This window comes from Oncorhynchus tshawytscha, linkage group LG33 (genome assembly GCF_018296145.1).
Source record: "Oncorhynchus tshawytscha isolate Ot180627B linkage group LG33, Otsh_v2.0, whole genome shotgun sequence".
NCBI lineage: Eukaryota > Metazoa > Chordata > Actinopteri > Salmoniformes > Salmonidae > Oncorhynchus > Oncorhynchus tshawytscha.
The window spans coordinates 38,984,394-39,001,542 of NC_056461.1; the positions used below are offsets into that span (position 1 = coordinate 38,984,394).

General features: G+C 47.0%; 1 protein-coding gene across 2 annotated transcripts in view; it reads left to right on the forward strand.

The window, feature by feature from the left end:
• LOC112254501 (protein phosphatase Slingshot homolog 2) overlaps window positions 1–17,149 on the forward strand; it is a 48,476-nt gene that overhangs the window by 29,292 nt on the left and 2,035 nt on the right. For both annotated transcript variants that reach the window (XM_042311558.1, XM_042311557.1), the window contains 11 exons: window positions 3,358–3,470; window positions 3,861–3,925; window positions 4,299–4,420; window positions 4,508–4,573; window positions 11,072–11,137; window positions 11,351–11,545; window positions 12,147–12,240; window positions 12,344–12,472; window positions 12,655–12,701; window positions 12,879–13,025; window positions 16,820–17,020. In XM_042311558.1, coding sequence (XP_042167492.1) covers window positions 3,358–3,470; window positions 3,861–3,925; window positions 4,299–4,420; window positions 4,508–4,573; window positions 11,072–11,137; window positions 11,351–11,545; window positions 12,147–12,240; window positions 12,344–12,472; window positions 12,655–12,701; window positions 12,879–13,025; window positions 16,820–17,020 — 1,245 coding nt within the window. The remainder of the gene's footprint in view (window positions 1–3,357; window positions 3,471–3,860; window positions 3,926–4,298; window positions 4,421–4,507; window positions 4,574–11,071; window positions 11,138–11,350; window positions 11,546–12,146; window positions 12,241–12,343; window positions 12,473–12,654; window positions 12,702–12,878; window positions 13,026–16,819; window positions 17,021–17,149) is intronic.

Consider the following 17,149-nt stretch of genomic DNA (forward strand, 5'->3'; position numbering starts at 1 on the left):
GTACTGTATTCTACTGCCTTCAGTACTGTATTCTACTGCAGACCAGTACTCTGCCTTCAGTACTGTATTCTACTGCAGACCAGTACTCTGCCTTCAGTACTGTATTCTACTGCAGACCAGTACTCTACCTTCAGTACTGTATTCTACTGCAGACCAGTACTGTATTCTGCTGCAGACCAGTACTCTACCTCCAGTACTGTATTCTACTGCAGACCAGTACTCTACCTCCAGTACTGTATTCTGCTGCAGACCAGTACTCTACCTCCAGTACTGTATTCTACTGCAGACCAGTACTCTACCTCCAGTACTGTATTCTACTGCAGACCAGTACTCTACCTTCAGTACTGTATTCTACTGCAGACCAGTACTCTACCTTCAGTACTGTATTCTACTGCAGACCAGTACTGTATTCTGCTGCAGACCAGTACTCTACCTCCAGTACTGTATTCTACTGCAGACCAGTACTCTACCTCCAGTACTGTATTCTACTGCAGACCAGTCCCTACCTCCAGTACTGTATTCTACTGCAGACCAGTACTCCAGTACTGTATTCTACTGCAGACCAGTACTGTATTCTGCTGCAGACCAGTACTCTACCTCCAGTACTGTATTCTGCTGCAGACTAGTACTCTACCTTCAGTACTGTATTCTGCTGCAGACTAGTACTCTACCTTCAGTACTGTATTCTACTGCAGACCAGTACTCTACCTTCAGTACTGTATTCTACTGCAGACCAGTACTCTACCTCCAGTACTGTATTCTACTGCAGACCAGTACTCTACCTCCAGTACTGTATTCTACTGCAGACCAGTACTCTACCTTCAGTACTGTATTCTACTGCAGACCAGTACTGTATTCTGCTGCAGACTAGTACTCTACCTTCAGTACTGTATTCTACTGCAGACCAGTACTCTACCACCAGTACTGTATTCTACTGCAGACCAGTACTGTATTCTGCTGCAGACCAGTACTCTACCTCCAGTACTGTATTCTACTGCAGACCAGTACTCTACCTCCAGTACTGTATTCTACTGCAGACCAGTACTCTACCTCCAGTACTGTATTCTACTGCAGACCAGTACTCTACCTCCAGTACTGTATTCTACTGCAGACCAGTACTCTACCTCCAGTACTGTATTCTGCTGCAGACCAGTGTACTGTATTCTGCTGCAGACCAGTACTCTACCTCCAGTACTGTATTCTGCTGCAGACCAGTACTCTACCTCCAGTACTGTATTCTACTGCAGACCAGTACTCTACCTCCAGTACTGTATTCTACTGCAGACCAGTACTCTACCTCCAGTACTGTATTCTGCTGCAGACCAGTACTCTACCTCCAGTACTGTATTCTGCTGCAGACCAGTACTCTACCTCCAGTACTGTATTCTGCTGCAGACCAGTACTCTACCTCCAGTACTGTATTCTGCTGCAGACCAGTACTCTACCTCCAGTACTGTATTCTGCTGCAGACCAGTACTCTACCTCCAGTACTGTATTCTGCTGCAGACCAGTACTCTACCTCTAGTACTGTATTCTACTGCAGACCAGTACTCTACCTCCAGTACTGTATTCTACTGCAGACCAGTACTCTACCTCCAGTACTGTATTCTACTGCAGACCAGTACATGAATACCTTTAGAACTGAGGTCAGTTTCAGCCTGCAGGATAAAACATGGAAGCCCACCGCAAGTAGACAGTTGGTAGTACAGTAGATTACTGTACAGTAGGAGGCTTGTCCCAAATGGCACCCTATTCCCTATATGATGCACTACTTTTGTCCAAAGCCCTATGGGCCCTGGTCAAAAGTAGTGCACTATACAGGAAACAGGTTACCATTGGGACACAGTCTGTGAGGTAGGCGTAGTCCTCTGTACTGTTAAGTCGTCTTTCTGATTACTGTAGGTATTCAGTGATGGCCTGACTTACCACATCGCTCCGGCCAAATACCACACCCACTAGCGTTTCTTCCCTGGAGCGATCTGTAGAGCAGTGGAATTCAATTCGGGATGAGTCGTTGTGCAAATTCAGTGATACAGATGAGATACATTTACAACCATGTTAAAGTTGCACTATGCAGAAATCGCTCTACCATTTCCTGGTTGCAAAAATGCTAATAATTCGCCTAGTTTCAGTTTGTGTCAAAACAAGCAAGTTTAGTGTAGATAATCATTGTACCATCTAAACCAGTGTAAAAATATAGTATTTTCAGCTGTTTGAAGCTGGTGTGCAAAAACTGAACTTAAGAACAGGAAGCATATAAATGGTGCACATAGAACAGATCTACCACTTGGACTAGTTTTCAATGAGAATGACAGATCTATAACTCATATTTCTGTGAGAATTTGGTCTGGTCACCACCCCAAGAAAGTTTCATATTGCAGCTTTAAATTGAGATGTCAGGCTCAAGTGCTCAGGGTGTTTGTGTGGAATTGTAATTTTAGACGGGATGGGTGGGTCAGGAGCTCCACCTGGCTTTGCTGTTTTGGTAGTAGTTTAGTTTGACACCAAGGAGGTCCATTGCATGAGTACACACACACACACATGTTTGTTTTACTCTCATTGTAGGGACAAAACAATTTGATCCCCATTCAAAATCCTATTTTCCTTAACTCCTAACCCTATTTTCCTTAACTCCTAACCCTAGTTGTAAGCCTAAAAGTATTTTTCCTTGTGGGGACCGGCAAAGTCCACACTTGTCCGAATTTTCCTTGTTTTCCTTGTTCCTTCCTGGTTCACACACCCCTTAGCCTGTAGCGTTGCAGAGAACATCGCCCCTTAGCCTGTAGCGTTGCAGAGAACATCGCCCCTTAGCCTGTAGCATTGCAGAGAACATTGCCCCTTAGCCCATCGCCCCTTAGCCTGTAGCCTGTAGAGAACATCGCCCCTTAGCCTGTAGCGTTGCCTGTAGAGCAGAGAACATCGCCCCTTAGCCTGCCCATCGCCCCTTAGCCTGTAGCATTGCAGAGAACATCGCCCCTTAGCCTGTAGCATTGCAGAGAACATCGCCCCTTAGCCTGTAGCGTTGCAGAGAACATCGCCCCTTAGCCTGTAGCGTTGCAGAGAACATCCATCTAATAGGTCACACTCTGTCATCAGACAACAACCCATATGTAGTGGTGTGCTGGAACCTGGAAGCGAGTCAGGGGCACGGGACGGTCTGCTTTTGTTCCGCTCTGTCTCTAAGCGACCTCCTCTTTCCCCTGTTATTTCCCCTGTTATTCCTCAGCTGCCCTGCCTCAGGGGCAGCAGACTGGGCGGTTCTACCATAATCGATAGGATTGTATTGGTTGTTGTGAAAGCATTTTAACACTCTTCCTCTTCTCCATCTCTCCCTCTTGTCCCTCACTCTCTCTCCAGTATCAGTGAGAGCTTCCTGACAGTGAAAGGTGCCGCCCTCTTCCTGCCCCGGGGAAATGGCTCCTCCCCTACCTCTGCTTCCCGCTTCGCTCAGCTCCGCAGCAAACATGCAGGTACAGTACGGAGTAGACACGTTATGGGAAACTGAGCACGGTAGTTTCATGTCCAGATCAATCATTGAAATGTATTTTATAAAGCCCTTTTTGACGTCAGCAGTTGTGAAACCAGTTATCTGGCCTAGACCGCAAAGAGCAAGCAAAGCACCGTGGCCATGAGAAATTCCCTAATTGGTGTTTCAATTAGAGGAGAGAGTAATGAAAAGATGCCCGTGATAAAGCATTAATGTGACAAAGAGAAGAGATTAGCATTTACTAATGAGCAGATATGCAAAGTCTGTAAATGCAATAAGGATGCTATAAAGTGGAATGGTACAGTGTGGTGGTTGTTATCATGGGAACACAGAGTGCAGTGTTAAGTGTGTGTGTGTGCGTGCGTCTCTCCAGGTGACCTCCAGCAGCACCTGCAGACCATGTTCACTCTCCTCCGACCAGAGGACAATATCAAACTGGTGAGTAAACACACACACACACACACACACACACACTGCATGATCAAAACACAAACATAGTTCTCGTCAACGCAATAGTCAAGATCTGGTTTTCACGCTTCCTTTCCTTCGCTCTCTCTTTACTTCCTCCTCTCTCTCTGTACTCCCTCCTCCTCTCTCTCTCTCTCTCTGTACTTCCTCTCTGTCTGTACTCCCTCCTCCTCTCTCTCTCTCTGTACTCTCCTCTCTCTCTCTCTCTCTCTCTGTACTTCCTCCTCTCTCTCTCTCTCTCTCTCTGTACTTCCTCTCTCTCTCTCTCTCTCTCTGTACTTCCTCCTCTCTCTCTCTCTCTCTCTCTCTCTCTCTCTCTCTCTCTCTCTCTCTCTCTCTCTAGGCTGTCCGGTTGGAGAGTACCGTGTACCAGGGGACTCGTTACATGGTGGTGGTCTCCACTAACGGCCGTCAGGACACCGAGGAGAGCTTGGTGCTGGGTATGGACTTCAGTCCTGCAGACAGGTGTGTGTGTGTGGACTCAGAGATCATGTTGGACTATCACAGAGCAATGTGGTGTAGTAACACCGGCTTATTGTGTTGGTCTTCCAGCTCGTGCTCGGTGGGGCTGGTTCTCCCTCTATGGAGCGACTCACTGATACACCTGGATGGAGACGGGTAACAATGTCTCTCACACACACACACCATACTGACAGGGACACACACACCATACTGACAGGGACACACACACCATACTGACAGGGACACACACACCATACTGACAGGGACACACACACCATACTGACAGGGACACACACACCATACTGACAGGGACACACACCCATACTGACAGGGACACACACACCATACTGACAGGGACACACACACCATACTGACAGGGACACACACACCATACTGACAGGGACACACACCATACTGACGGGGACACACACCATACTGACAGGGACACACACCATACTGACGGGGACACACACCATACTGACGGGGACACACCCATACTGACAGGGACACACACACCATACTGACAGGGACACACACACCATACTGACAGGGACACACACACCATACTGACAGGGACACACACACCATACTGACAGGGACACACACACCATACTGACAGGGACACACACACCATACTGACAGGGACACACACACCATACTGACAGGGACACACACACCATACTGACAGGGACACACACACCATACTGACAGGGACACACACACCATACTGACAGGGACACACACACCATACTGACAGGGACACACACACCATACTGACAGGGACACACACACCATACTGACAGGGACACACACACCATACTGACAGGGACACACACACCATACTGACAGGGACACACACACCATACTGACAGGGACACACACACCATACTGACAGGGACACACACACCATACTGACAGGGACACACACACCATACTGACAGGGACACACACACCATACTGACAGGGACACACACACCATACTGACAGGGACACACACACCATACTGACAGGGACACACACACCATACTGACAGGGACACACACACCATACTGACAGGGACACACACACCATACTGACAGGGACACACACACCATACTGACAGGGACACACACACCATACTGACAGGGACACACACACCATACTGACAGGGACACACACACCATACTGACAGGGACACACACACCATACTGACAGGGACACACACACCATACTGACAGGGACACACACACCATACTGACAGGGACACACACACCATACTGACAGGGACACACACACCATACTGACAGGGACACACACACCATACTGACAGGGACACACACACCATACTGACAGGGACACACACACCATACTGACAGGGACACACACCATACTGACAGGGGGACACACACCATACTGACAGGGGGACACACACCATACTGACAGGGGGACACACACCATACTGACAGGGGGACACACACCATACTGACAGGGGGACACACACCATACTGACAGGGGGACACACACCATACTGACAGGGGGACACACACCATACTGACAGGGGGACACACCATACTGACAGGGACACACACACCATACTGACAGGGGGACACACCATACTGACAGGGGGACACACCATACTGACAGGGGGACACCCATACTGACAGGGACACACACACCATACTGACAGGGGGACACACACACCATACTGACAGGGGGACACACACCATACTGACAGGGGGACACACACCATACTGACAGGGACACACACCATACTGACAGGGGGACACACCATACTGACAGGGGGACACACCATACTGACAGGGACACACACCATACTGACAGGGACACACACACCATACTGACAGGGACACACACACCATACTGACAGGGACACACACACCATACTGACAGGGGGACACACCATACTGACAGGGGGACACACACCATACTGACAGGGGGACACACACCATACTGACAGGGGGACACACCATACTGACAGGGGGACACACCATACTGACAGGGGGACACACCATACTGACAGGGACACACACCATACTGACAGGGACACACACACCATACTGACAGGGACACACACACCATACTGACAGGGACACACACACCATACTGACAGGGACACACACACCATACTGACAGGGACACACACACCATACTGACAGGGACACACACACCATACTGACAGGGACACACACACCATACTGACAGGGACACACACACCATACTGACAGGGGACACACCATACTGACAGGGGGACACACACCATACTGACAGGGGGACACACACCATACTGACAGGGACACACACCATACTGACAGGGGGACACACCATACTGACAGGGGGACACACCATACTGACAGGGACACACACACCATACTGACAGGGACACACACACCATACTGACAGGGGACACACCATACTGACAGGGGGACACACCATACTGACAGGGGGACACACACCATACTGACAGGGGGACACACACCATACTGACAGGGGGACACACCATACTGACAGGGACACACACCATACTGACAGGGACACACACACCATACTGACAGGGACACACACACCATACTGACAGGGACACACACACCATACTGACAGGGACACACACACCATACTGACAGGGACACACACACCATACTGACAGGGACACACACACCATACTGACAGGGACACACACCATACTGACAGGGGGACACACCATACTGACAGGGACACACACCATACTGACAGGGACACACACCATACTGACAGGGGGACACACCATACTGACAGGGGGACACACCATACTGACAGGGACACACACCATACTGACAGGGGGACACACCATACTGACAGGGACACACACCATACTGACAGGGACACACACACCATACTGACAGGGACACACACCATACTGACAGGGGGACACACCATACTGACAGGGGGCCACACACCATACTGACAGGGGGACACACACCATACTGACAGGGGGACACACCATACTGACAGGGGGACACACCATACTGACAGGGGGCCACACACCATACTGACAGGGGACACACACCATACTGACAGGGGGACACACCATACTGACAGGGGGACACACCATACTGACAGGGGGACACACACCATACTGACAGGGACACACACACCATACTGACAGGGGGACACACACCATACTGACAGGGGGACACACCATACTGACAGGGACACACACCATACTGACAGGGACACACACACCATACTGACAGGGACACACACACCATACTGACAGGGGGACACACCATACTGACAGGGGGACACACCATACTGACAGGGGGACACACCCATACTGACAGGGGGACACACACCATACTGACAGGGGGACACACCATACTGACAGGGACACACACCATACTGACAGGGACACACACACCATACTGACAGGGACACACACACCATACTGACAGGGACACACACACCATACTGACAGGGACACACACACCATACTGACAGGGACACACACACCATACTGACAGGGACACACACACCATACTGACAGGGACACACACACCATACTGACAGGGACACACACACCATACTGACAGGGACACACACACCATACTGACAGGGACACACACACCATACTGACAGGGACACACACACCATACTGACAGGGACACACACCATACTGACAGGGGACACACCATACTGACAGGGACACACACCATACTGACAGGGACACACACCATACTGACAGGGACACACACCATACTGACAGGGACACACACCATACTGACAGGGGGACACACCATACTGACAGGGACACACACCATACTGACAGGGACACACACCATACTGACAGGGACACACACACCATACTGACAGGGACACACACCATACTGACAGGGGGACACACCATACTGACAGGGGGACACACCATACTGACAGGGGGACACACACCATACTGACAGGGGGACACACCATACTGACAGGGGGACACACCATACTGACAGGGGGCCACACACCATACTGACAGGGGGACACACACCATACTGACAGGGGGACACACCATACTGACAGGGACACACACACCATACTGACAGGGACACACACACCATACTGACAGGGGGACACACCATACTGACAGGGACACACACCATACTGACAGGGACACACACCATACTGACAGGGACACACACCATACTGACAGGGACACACACACCATACTGACAGGGACACACACACCATACTGACAGGGACACACACACCATACTGACAGGGACACACACCATACTGACAGGGGGACACACACCATACTGACAGGGGGACACACACCATACTGACAGGGGGACACACCATACTGACAGGGGGACACACCATACTGACAGGGGGACACACCATACTGACAGGGGGACACACCATACTGACAGGGACACACACCATACTGACAGGGACACACACCATACTGACAGGGACACACACACCATACTGACAGGGACACACACACCATACTGACAGGGACACACACACCATACTGACAGGGACACACACACCATACTGACAGGGACACACACCCATACTGACAGGGACACACACACCATACTGACAGGGACACACACACCATACTGACAGGGACACACACACCATACTGACAGGGACACACACCCATACTGACAGGGACACACACACCATACTGACAGGGGGACACACCATACTGACAGGGGGACACACCATACTGACAGGGGGACACACCATACTGACAGGGGGCCACACACCATACTGACAGGGGCCACACACCATACTGACAGGGGGCACACACCATACTGACAGGGGGACACACACCATACTGACAGGGGGACACACCATACTGACAGGGGGACACACCATACTGACAGGGACACACACCATACTGACAGGGACACACACCATACTGACAGGGACACACACCATACTGACAGGGACACACACCATACTGACAGGGGGACACACACCATACTGACAGGGACACACACACACACACACCATACTGACAGGGACACACACACACACACACACACACCATACTGACAGGGACACACACACACACACACACCATACTGACAGGGACACACACACACACACACACACACACCATACTGACAGGGACACACACACACACACACACACACCATACTGACAGGGACACACACACACACACACACACCATACTGACAGGGACACACACACACACACACACCATACTGACAGGGACACACACACATACTGACAGGGACACACACACATACAGACACACCATACTGACAGGGACACACACACACACACACACCATACTGACAGGGACACACACACATACAGACACACCATACTGACAGGGACACACCATACTGACAGGGACACACACCATACTGACAGGGACACACACCATACTGACAGGGACACACACCATACTGACAGGGGGACACACCATACTGACAGGGACACACACCATACTGACAGGGGGACACACCATACTGACAGGGACACACACCATACTGACAGGGGGACACACCATACTGACAGGGACACACACCATACTGACAGGGGGACACACCATACTGACAGGGACACACACCATACTGACAGGGACACACACCATACTGACAGGGACACACACCATACTGACAGGGACACACACCATACTGACAGGGACACACACACACACCATACTGACAACGACACACACACACACACACACACACACCATACTGACAGGGACACACACACCATACTGACAGGGACACACACACACACACACACACACACACACCATACTGACAGGGACACACACACACACACACACACCATACTGACAGGGACACACACACACACACACCATACTGACAGGGACACACACACATACAGACACACCATACTGACAGGGACACACACACACACACACCATACTGACAGGGACACACACACACACACACACACACACACACACACACCATACTGACAGGGACACACACACACACACACACACACACACCATACTGACAGGGACACACACACACACACACACACACACACACACCATACTGACAGGGACACACACACACACACACACACCATACTGACAGGGACACACACACACACACACCATACTGACAGGGACACACACACACACACACACCATACTGACAGGGACACACACACACACACACACACACACACACACCATACTGACAGGGACACACACACACACACACACACACACACACCCATACTGACAGGGACACACACACACACACACACACACACACACACACCATACTGACAGGGACACACACACCATACTGACAGGGACACACACACACACACACCATACTGACAGGGACACACACACACACACACCATACTGACAGGGACACACACACACACACACACACACACACAATACTGACAGGGACACACACACACACACACATACTGACAGGGACACACACACACACACACACACACCATACTGACAGGGACACACACACACACACACACACACACACACCATACTGACAGGGACACACACACACACACACACACCATACTGACAGGGGGACATTCATCTCCACAGATGTATGTTTCACAGGACTTTCAGGAAAAGGGGACCTTGTAAATTCTTCTGAGTGCTTATTTCTCTCTCGCTCTCTCTGTCAGGGGTTTCAGTGTGTCCACTGATAACAGGATCCATGTATTCAAGCCTGTGTCGGTGCAGGCCATGTGGTGAGTACACTTTTCATAATGTTCTGTTTTTGGTTTGTTTCCACCATGATAGCTAATGTCTGAGACACCTCTTTGTTATTTTACCTTTCATATCATTTACCTTTTGATCTTCTCAATTTCTCATCAATGTCACATTCCCCCCCCACCCATCCACGGTCTCTCCATCCTTCTCTGCTCATCACTCTCCATCCCTCCATTTCTCTCCTCTCCCAGGTCTGCTCTGCAGTCGCTCCACAAGGCGTGTGAGGTGGCTCGTTGCCATAACTACTTCCCCGGCAGCCTGTTCCTGACCTGGGTCAGCTACTACCAGAGCCGTGTCTCCTCTGACCAATCACGCATCAACGAGTGGAACGCCATGCAGGACGTCCAATCACATCGTGCCGACTCTCCCGTGATGTTCTCTGACGTGTGAGTGTCATAAACGCGCTGCGTGACGCGTGGGACTCTGTTTATTTACCGTGTGTGGAATCACTACATTGGAAATGTTTATCACTCGAGGTCCCATGATCAACACATCGCCGATGCGCAGTAAAACAAAACCTATGTAGTCATGAGAGACATGTATTGTTCAGATGTGAAGCTGGTTGTAGCTCAGTCAACAAGTCTTCCTGAAATGTTGGGTCTCTGGTCCTGAGGACTAACTATCTCTGTCATCAAGTTCTTGTTTTACGGCCTAATTTGGTGAACGTGGATTAAGAGGGAGGGTTTTAACATCCGTGCTGTTTCTATGGACCTGAACGTGACCTTCTAGAAATAGTTGTTGTTGAAATCTCACACAGAGCTGGTGTACACTGTATACACACCACTATACACAACACACACACACACCACTACATATTCACAGGTGTATACCACACAATATTATATAGCTCTTTGGTTTATGGCCTGAAAAGGGGCAGAAGGGGAGGGGCGAAGAAAGGGGAGGGGCGAAGAACAGGCTGGAAGGGTCATCGTTTGAATTCCAGGAAGGAGGGAGGGTGATCTCACACTTCCCGCTGTGTGTTCCCAGGCCGACGGAGAGAGAGAGGACAGAGCGGCTCATCAAGACTCGTCTGAGAGAGATCATGATGCATAAAGACCTTGAGAATGTCACCTGCAAAGAGGTGTGTTCATAACAAGCTGTCATAGTTTTTACATTTCCTGTTAGTAGCGTGGTGGAAATGCACGTTGTGTGTATGAGTGTATAACCTGCGTGTTCTGTCCTAGATCCGCACAGAGCTGGAGGTGCACATGGTGTGTAACCTGTGTGAGTTTAAGGAGTACATAGACAAGGAGATGATCCTGATCCTGGGTCAGATGGACAGTCCCACTGAGATATTTGACCATGTTTACCTGGTAGGTCGGTCGATCGATCTCGTCTCTGATTCTATCCCAGTCTCTAGTAATACTTATTGTTTAACTGGCTATTATTGTCGTCCATTTGGCTTCTCCCTGACCTGAAAGTGTAATGGGACATTGGGAAGAAACGCTGGACTGGAGTGGAACTGATCTTATAAGGTTTTTTTGTTTCCCTCCAGGGCTCTGAGTGGAACGCATCCAATCTGGAAGAGCTGCAGAACAGTGGGTAAGGCTTGTTCTAGAGAACTACTACTCCCATACTGCACTGCTCATAAAATTCAAAATCTCAATTCTATTGATATTTCCATTGCCTCTCTATAATGACAACCTGGTCACCTCTCTCCTACCCTTGTTCCTCTTTCTCCCTTCACTCCTTCCCTTTTCTCTCCCTCATCCTCCTCAGTGTGCAGTATATTCTGAACGTGACGAGGGAGATTGACAACTTCTTCCCAGGTGTGTTTGAGTATCATAACATCCGTGTGTATGATGAAGAGGCTACAGACCTGCTGGCCTATTGGAACGACACCTACAAGTTCATCTCCAGAGCCAGGTGAGTCACTACTGGACTGGCCTCTGTGGACTCTCTCTCGCTCTCTTTCAACGCTCTCTTTCTCTCAACTCTTTTTCTCTACTCTCTTTTTCTCTACTCTCTTTTTCTCTCTACTCTCTTTTTCTCTCTACTCTCTTTTTCTCTACTCTCTTTTTCTCTACTCTCTTTTTCTCTCTACTCTCTCTTTCTCTACTCTCTTTTTCTCTCTACTCTCTTTTTTTCTCTCTTTTTCTCTTTCTCTACTTTTTTTCTCTCTACTCTCTTTTTCTCTCACTCTTTTTTCTCTCTCTCTTTTTCTACTCTCTTTTTCTCTTTTTTTCTCTCTACTCTCTTTTTCTCTCTACTCTCTTTTTCTCTCTACTCTCTTTTTTCTCTCTACTCTTTTTCTCTCTACTCTCTTTTCTCTACTCTCTTTTCTCTCTCTCTCTCTTTTTCTCTACTCTCTTTTTCTCTACTCTCTTTTTCTCTCTACTCTCTTTTTTCTCTCTCTCTCTTTTTCTCTACTCTCTTTTTCTCTACTCTTTTTTCTCTCTACTCTCTTTTTCTCTACTCTTTTTTCTCTCTACTCTCTTTTTCTCTCTACTCTCTTTTTCTTCTCTCTACTCTCTTTTTCTTCTCTCTCTTTTTCTCTCTACTCTCTTTTTTTCTCTACTCTCTCTCTCTCTTTTTTCTCTACTCTCTTTTTCTCTCTACTCTTTTTTTCTCTCTCTCTTTTTTCTTTCTCTCTACTCTTTTCTCTTTTTTTTCTCTCTACTCTCTTTTTTCTCTCTACTCTCTTTTTCTCTCTCTCTTTTTCTCTACTCTCTTTTTCTCTACTCTCTTTTTCTCTACTCTCTTTTTCTCTCTCTCTCTTTTCTCTCTCTTTTTTCTCTCTACTCTCTTTTTCTTCTCTCTCTTTTTTTCTCTACTCTCTTTTTCTCTCTCTTTTCTCTCTCTTTTTTCTCTCTCTCTCTTTTTCTCTACTCTTTTTCTCTACTCTCTCTTCTTTTTCTCTCTCTCTTTTCTCTACTCTCTTTTTCTCTCTACTCTCTTTTTCTCTACTCTCTTTTTCTCTACTCTCTTTTTCTCTCTACTCTCTTTTTCTCTCTACTCTCTTTTTCTCTACTCTCTTTTTTCTCTACTCTCTTTTTCTCTACTCTCTTTTTCTCTCTACTCTCTTTTTCTCTACTCTCTTTTTCTCTCTACTCTCTTTTTCCTCTCTACTCTCTTTTTCTCTCTTTTCTCTACTCTCTTTTTCTCTACTCTCTTTTTCTCTACTCTCTTTTTCTCTACTCTCTTTTTCTCTCTCTCTCTTTCTCTCTACTCTTTTTTCTCTCTACTCTCTCTTTTCTCTCTCTCTTTTCTCTCTCTCTCTTTTTCTCTACTCTTTTTCTCTCTACTCTTTTTTCTCTCTACTTTTTTCTCTCTATGGGTCTCTTTTCTCTCTGCCTCTTTTTTCTATCTCTCTAACGTTTTTTCTCACTCTCTTTTCTCTCTACCTGTCTTTCTCTAACTCTCTTTTTTCTCTAATGTCTCTTTTTCTCTAATGTCTAGCTCTCTCTCTTTTCTCTACTCTCTTTTGGGTCTCTTCTTTTTCTCTCTCTTTTCTCTCTACTCTCTTTTGATCTACTCTTTTTCTCTCTACTCTCTTTTTCTCTCTACTCTCTTTTTCTCTCCTAACTTCTCTTCATGAGACTAGCTCTCTACTTTTCTCTCTTTTTTTCTCTCTACTCTCTTTTTCTCTACTCTCTTTTTCTCTCTACTTTTTTTCTCTCTACTCTCTCTTTTCTCTCTACTCTCTTTTTCTCTCTACTCTCTTTTTTCTCTCTACTCTTTTTTCTCTCTACTCTCTCTTTTTCTACTCTCTCTTTTCTCTCTACTCTCTTTTTTCTCTCTCTCTACTCTTCTTTCTCTCTACTCTCTTTTCTCTCTCTCTCTTTTTCTCTCTACTTCTTTTTCTCTCTCTTTTTCTCTCTACTCTCTCTTTTTTTTCTCTCTACTCTCTTTTTCTCTCTACTCTCTTTTCTCTCTCTCTTTTTTTCTCTACTCTACTCTTTTCTCTCTACTCTTTTTCTCTTTCTCTCTCACTCTCTTTTTTTCTACTCTTTTTTTCTCTACTCTTTTTCTTTTTTTTTCTCTCTTTTTTCTCTCTCTACTCTTTTTCTCTCTCACACTCTCTTTTTTCTCTCTCTCTCTTTTCACTCTACTCTTTTTCTCTCTACTTCTCTCTCTCTTTTTTTCTCAATCTTTTCTCTCTCAACTTTTCTCTCTTCTCTCTTTTCTCTACTCTTTTTTCTCTCTCTCACTTTTTCTCTCTACCCTTTCTCTCTCACTCTTTTTCTCTCTCTCTCTTTTTCTCTCTACTCTACCCTCTCTCTCTTTTCTCTCTCTCTCTACTCCTTTTTCTCTCTACTCTTTTTCTCTCACACTCTCTTTTTCTCTCTCTCTCTTTTCTCTCTTCTCTTTTCTCTCTCTCTCTTTCTCTCTCTCTCACTCTTTTTCTCTCTACCCATTTTCTCTCTACTCTACTCTTTTCTCTCTATTCTCTTTTTTCTCTCTCTCTCTTTTTCTCTTTTCTTTCTCTCTACTCTCTTTTCTCTCTCTCTCTTTTCCCAATTTTTTCTCTCTACACGTCTCTCATTCTCTCTCTCTCTCTTTCTTTTCTCTCTCTCTCTCTTTTTCTCTCTCACTCTTTTTCCTTCTCTTTTTCTCTACTCTCTCTCTCTCTCCCATTCTCTCTCTCTCTTTTTCTCTCTCCCTTTTTCTCTCTACTCTTCTTTTCTCTCTACTCTCTCTTTTTCTCTCTACTCTCTCTTTTTCTCTCTACTCTCTCTTTTCTCTCTCTCTCTCTTTTTTCTCTCTACTCCCTTTTCTCTCTCTCTCTTTTTTCTCTCTTCTCTCTCTCACTCTTTCTTTTTCTTCTATTCTCTTTTTCTCTCTACTCTCTTTTTCTCTCTACTCCCTTTCTCTCTACTCTTTTTCTCTACTCTTTTCTCTTTTTTCTCTCTCTTTTTCTCTACTCTCTTTTTCTCTACTCTCTTTTTCTCTACTCTCTTTTTCTCTACTCTCTTTTTCTCTACTCTCTTTTTCTCTCTACTCTCTTTTCTCTCTACTCTCTCTTTCTCTCTACTCTCTTTTTCTCTCTACTCTCTCTTTCTCTCTACTCTCTTTTCTCTCTACTCTCTTTTTCTCTACTCTCTTTTTCTCTACTCTCTTTTTCTCTAGAGAGAAAAAGAGAGAGAAAGAATTCTCTCTCTCACAAAAATTCTCTCTCTCCAGAAAAAGAGTACCCTTTTCTCTCTACTCTCTTTTCTCTACTCTCTCTTTCTCTCTACTCTCTTTTTCTCTCTACTCTCTTTTTCTCTACTCTCTTTTTCTCTCTACTCTCTCTTTCTCTCTACTCTCTTTTTCTCTCTACTCTCTCTTTTTCTCTACTCTCTCTTTCTCTCTACTCTCTTTTTCTCTCTACTCTCTCTTTTTCTCTACTCTCTTTCTCTCTACTCTCTCTTTCTCTCTACTCTCTCTTTCTCTCTACTCTCTTTTTCTCTACTCTCTTTTTCTCTACTCTCTCTTTCTCTCTACTCTCTCTTTCTCTCTACACTCTCTTTTTCTCTACTCTCTCTTTCTCTCTACTCTCTCGCCACGTTAACTTTCACTCACATCTTTGTCATATTTCTAGAGATGGGTCTCTGTTTCTCTCTGCCATCTTTTGTCTATCTCTCTAACGTCTCTGATCTCTGTGCTCCCATGTCATTACCTTAACCAGTTATAGAGTGTGTCTGTGTTAAATAATGTCTCGGTCTGTGTCCCTGTAGGAAAGCAGGAGCTAAGTGTTTGGTTCACTGTAAGATGGGTGTGAGTCGCTCTGCGTCCACGGTGATAGCCTACGCTATGAAGGAGTACGGCTGGGACCTGGAGAGAGCATTCAACTACGTTAAGGAGCGACGTGCTGTCACCAAACCTAACCCCTCCTTCATGAGACAGCTAGAGGAGTACCAGGGCATACTGCTGGCCAGGTACACACTGCACTAGCTAACACACGTACCCATTCTCTCTCACACTCTCTCACACGTACCCAATCTCTCTCACACGTACCCAATCTCTCTCACACGTACCCAATCTCTCTCACACGTACCCATTCTCTC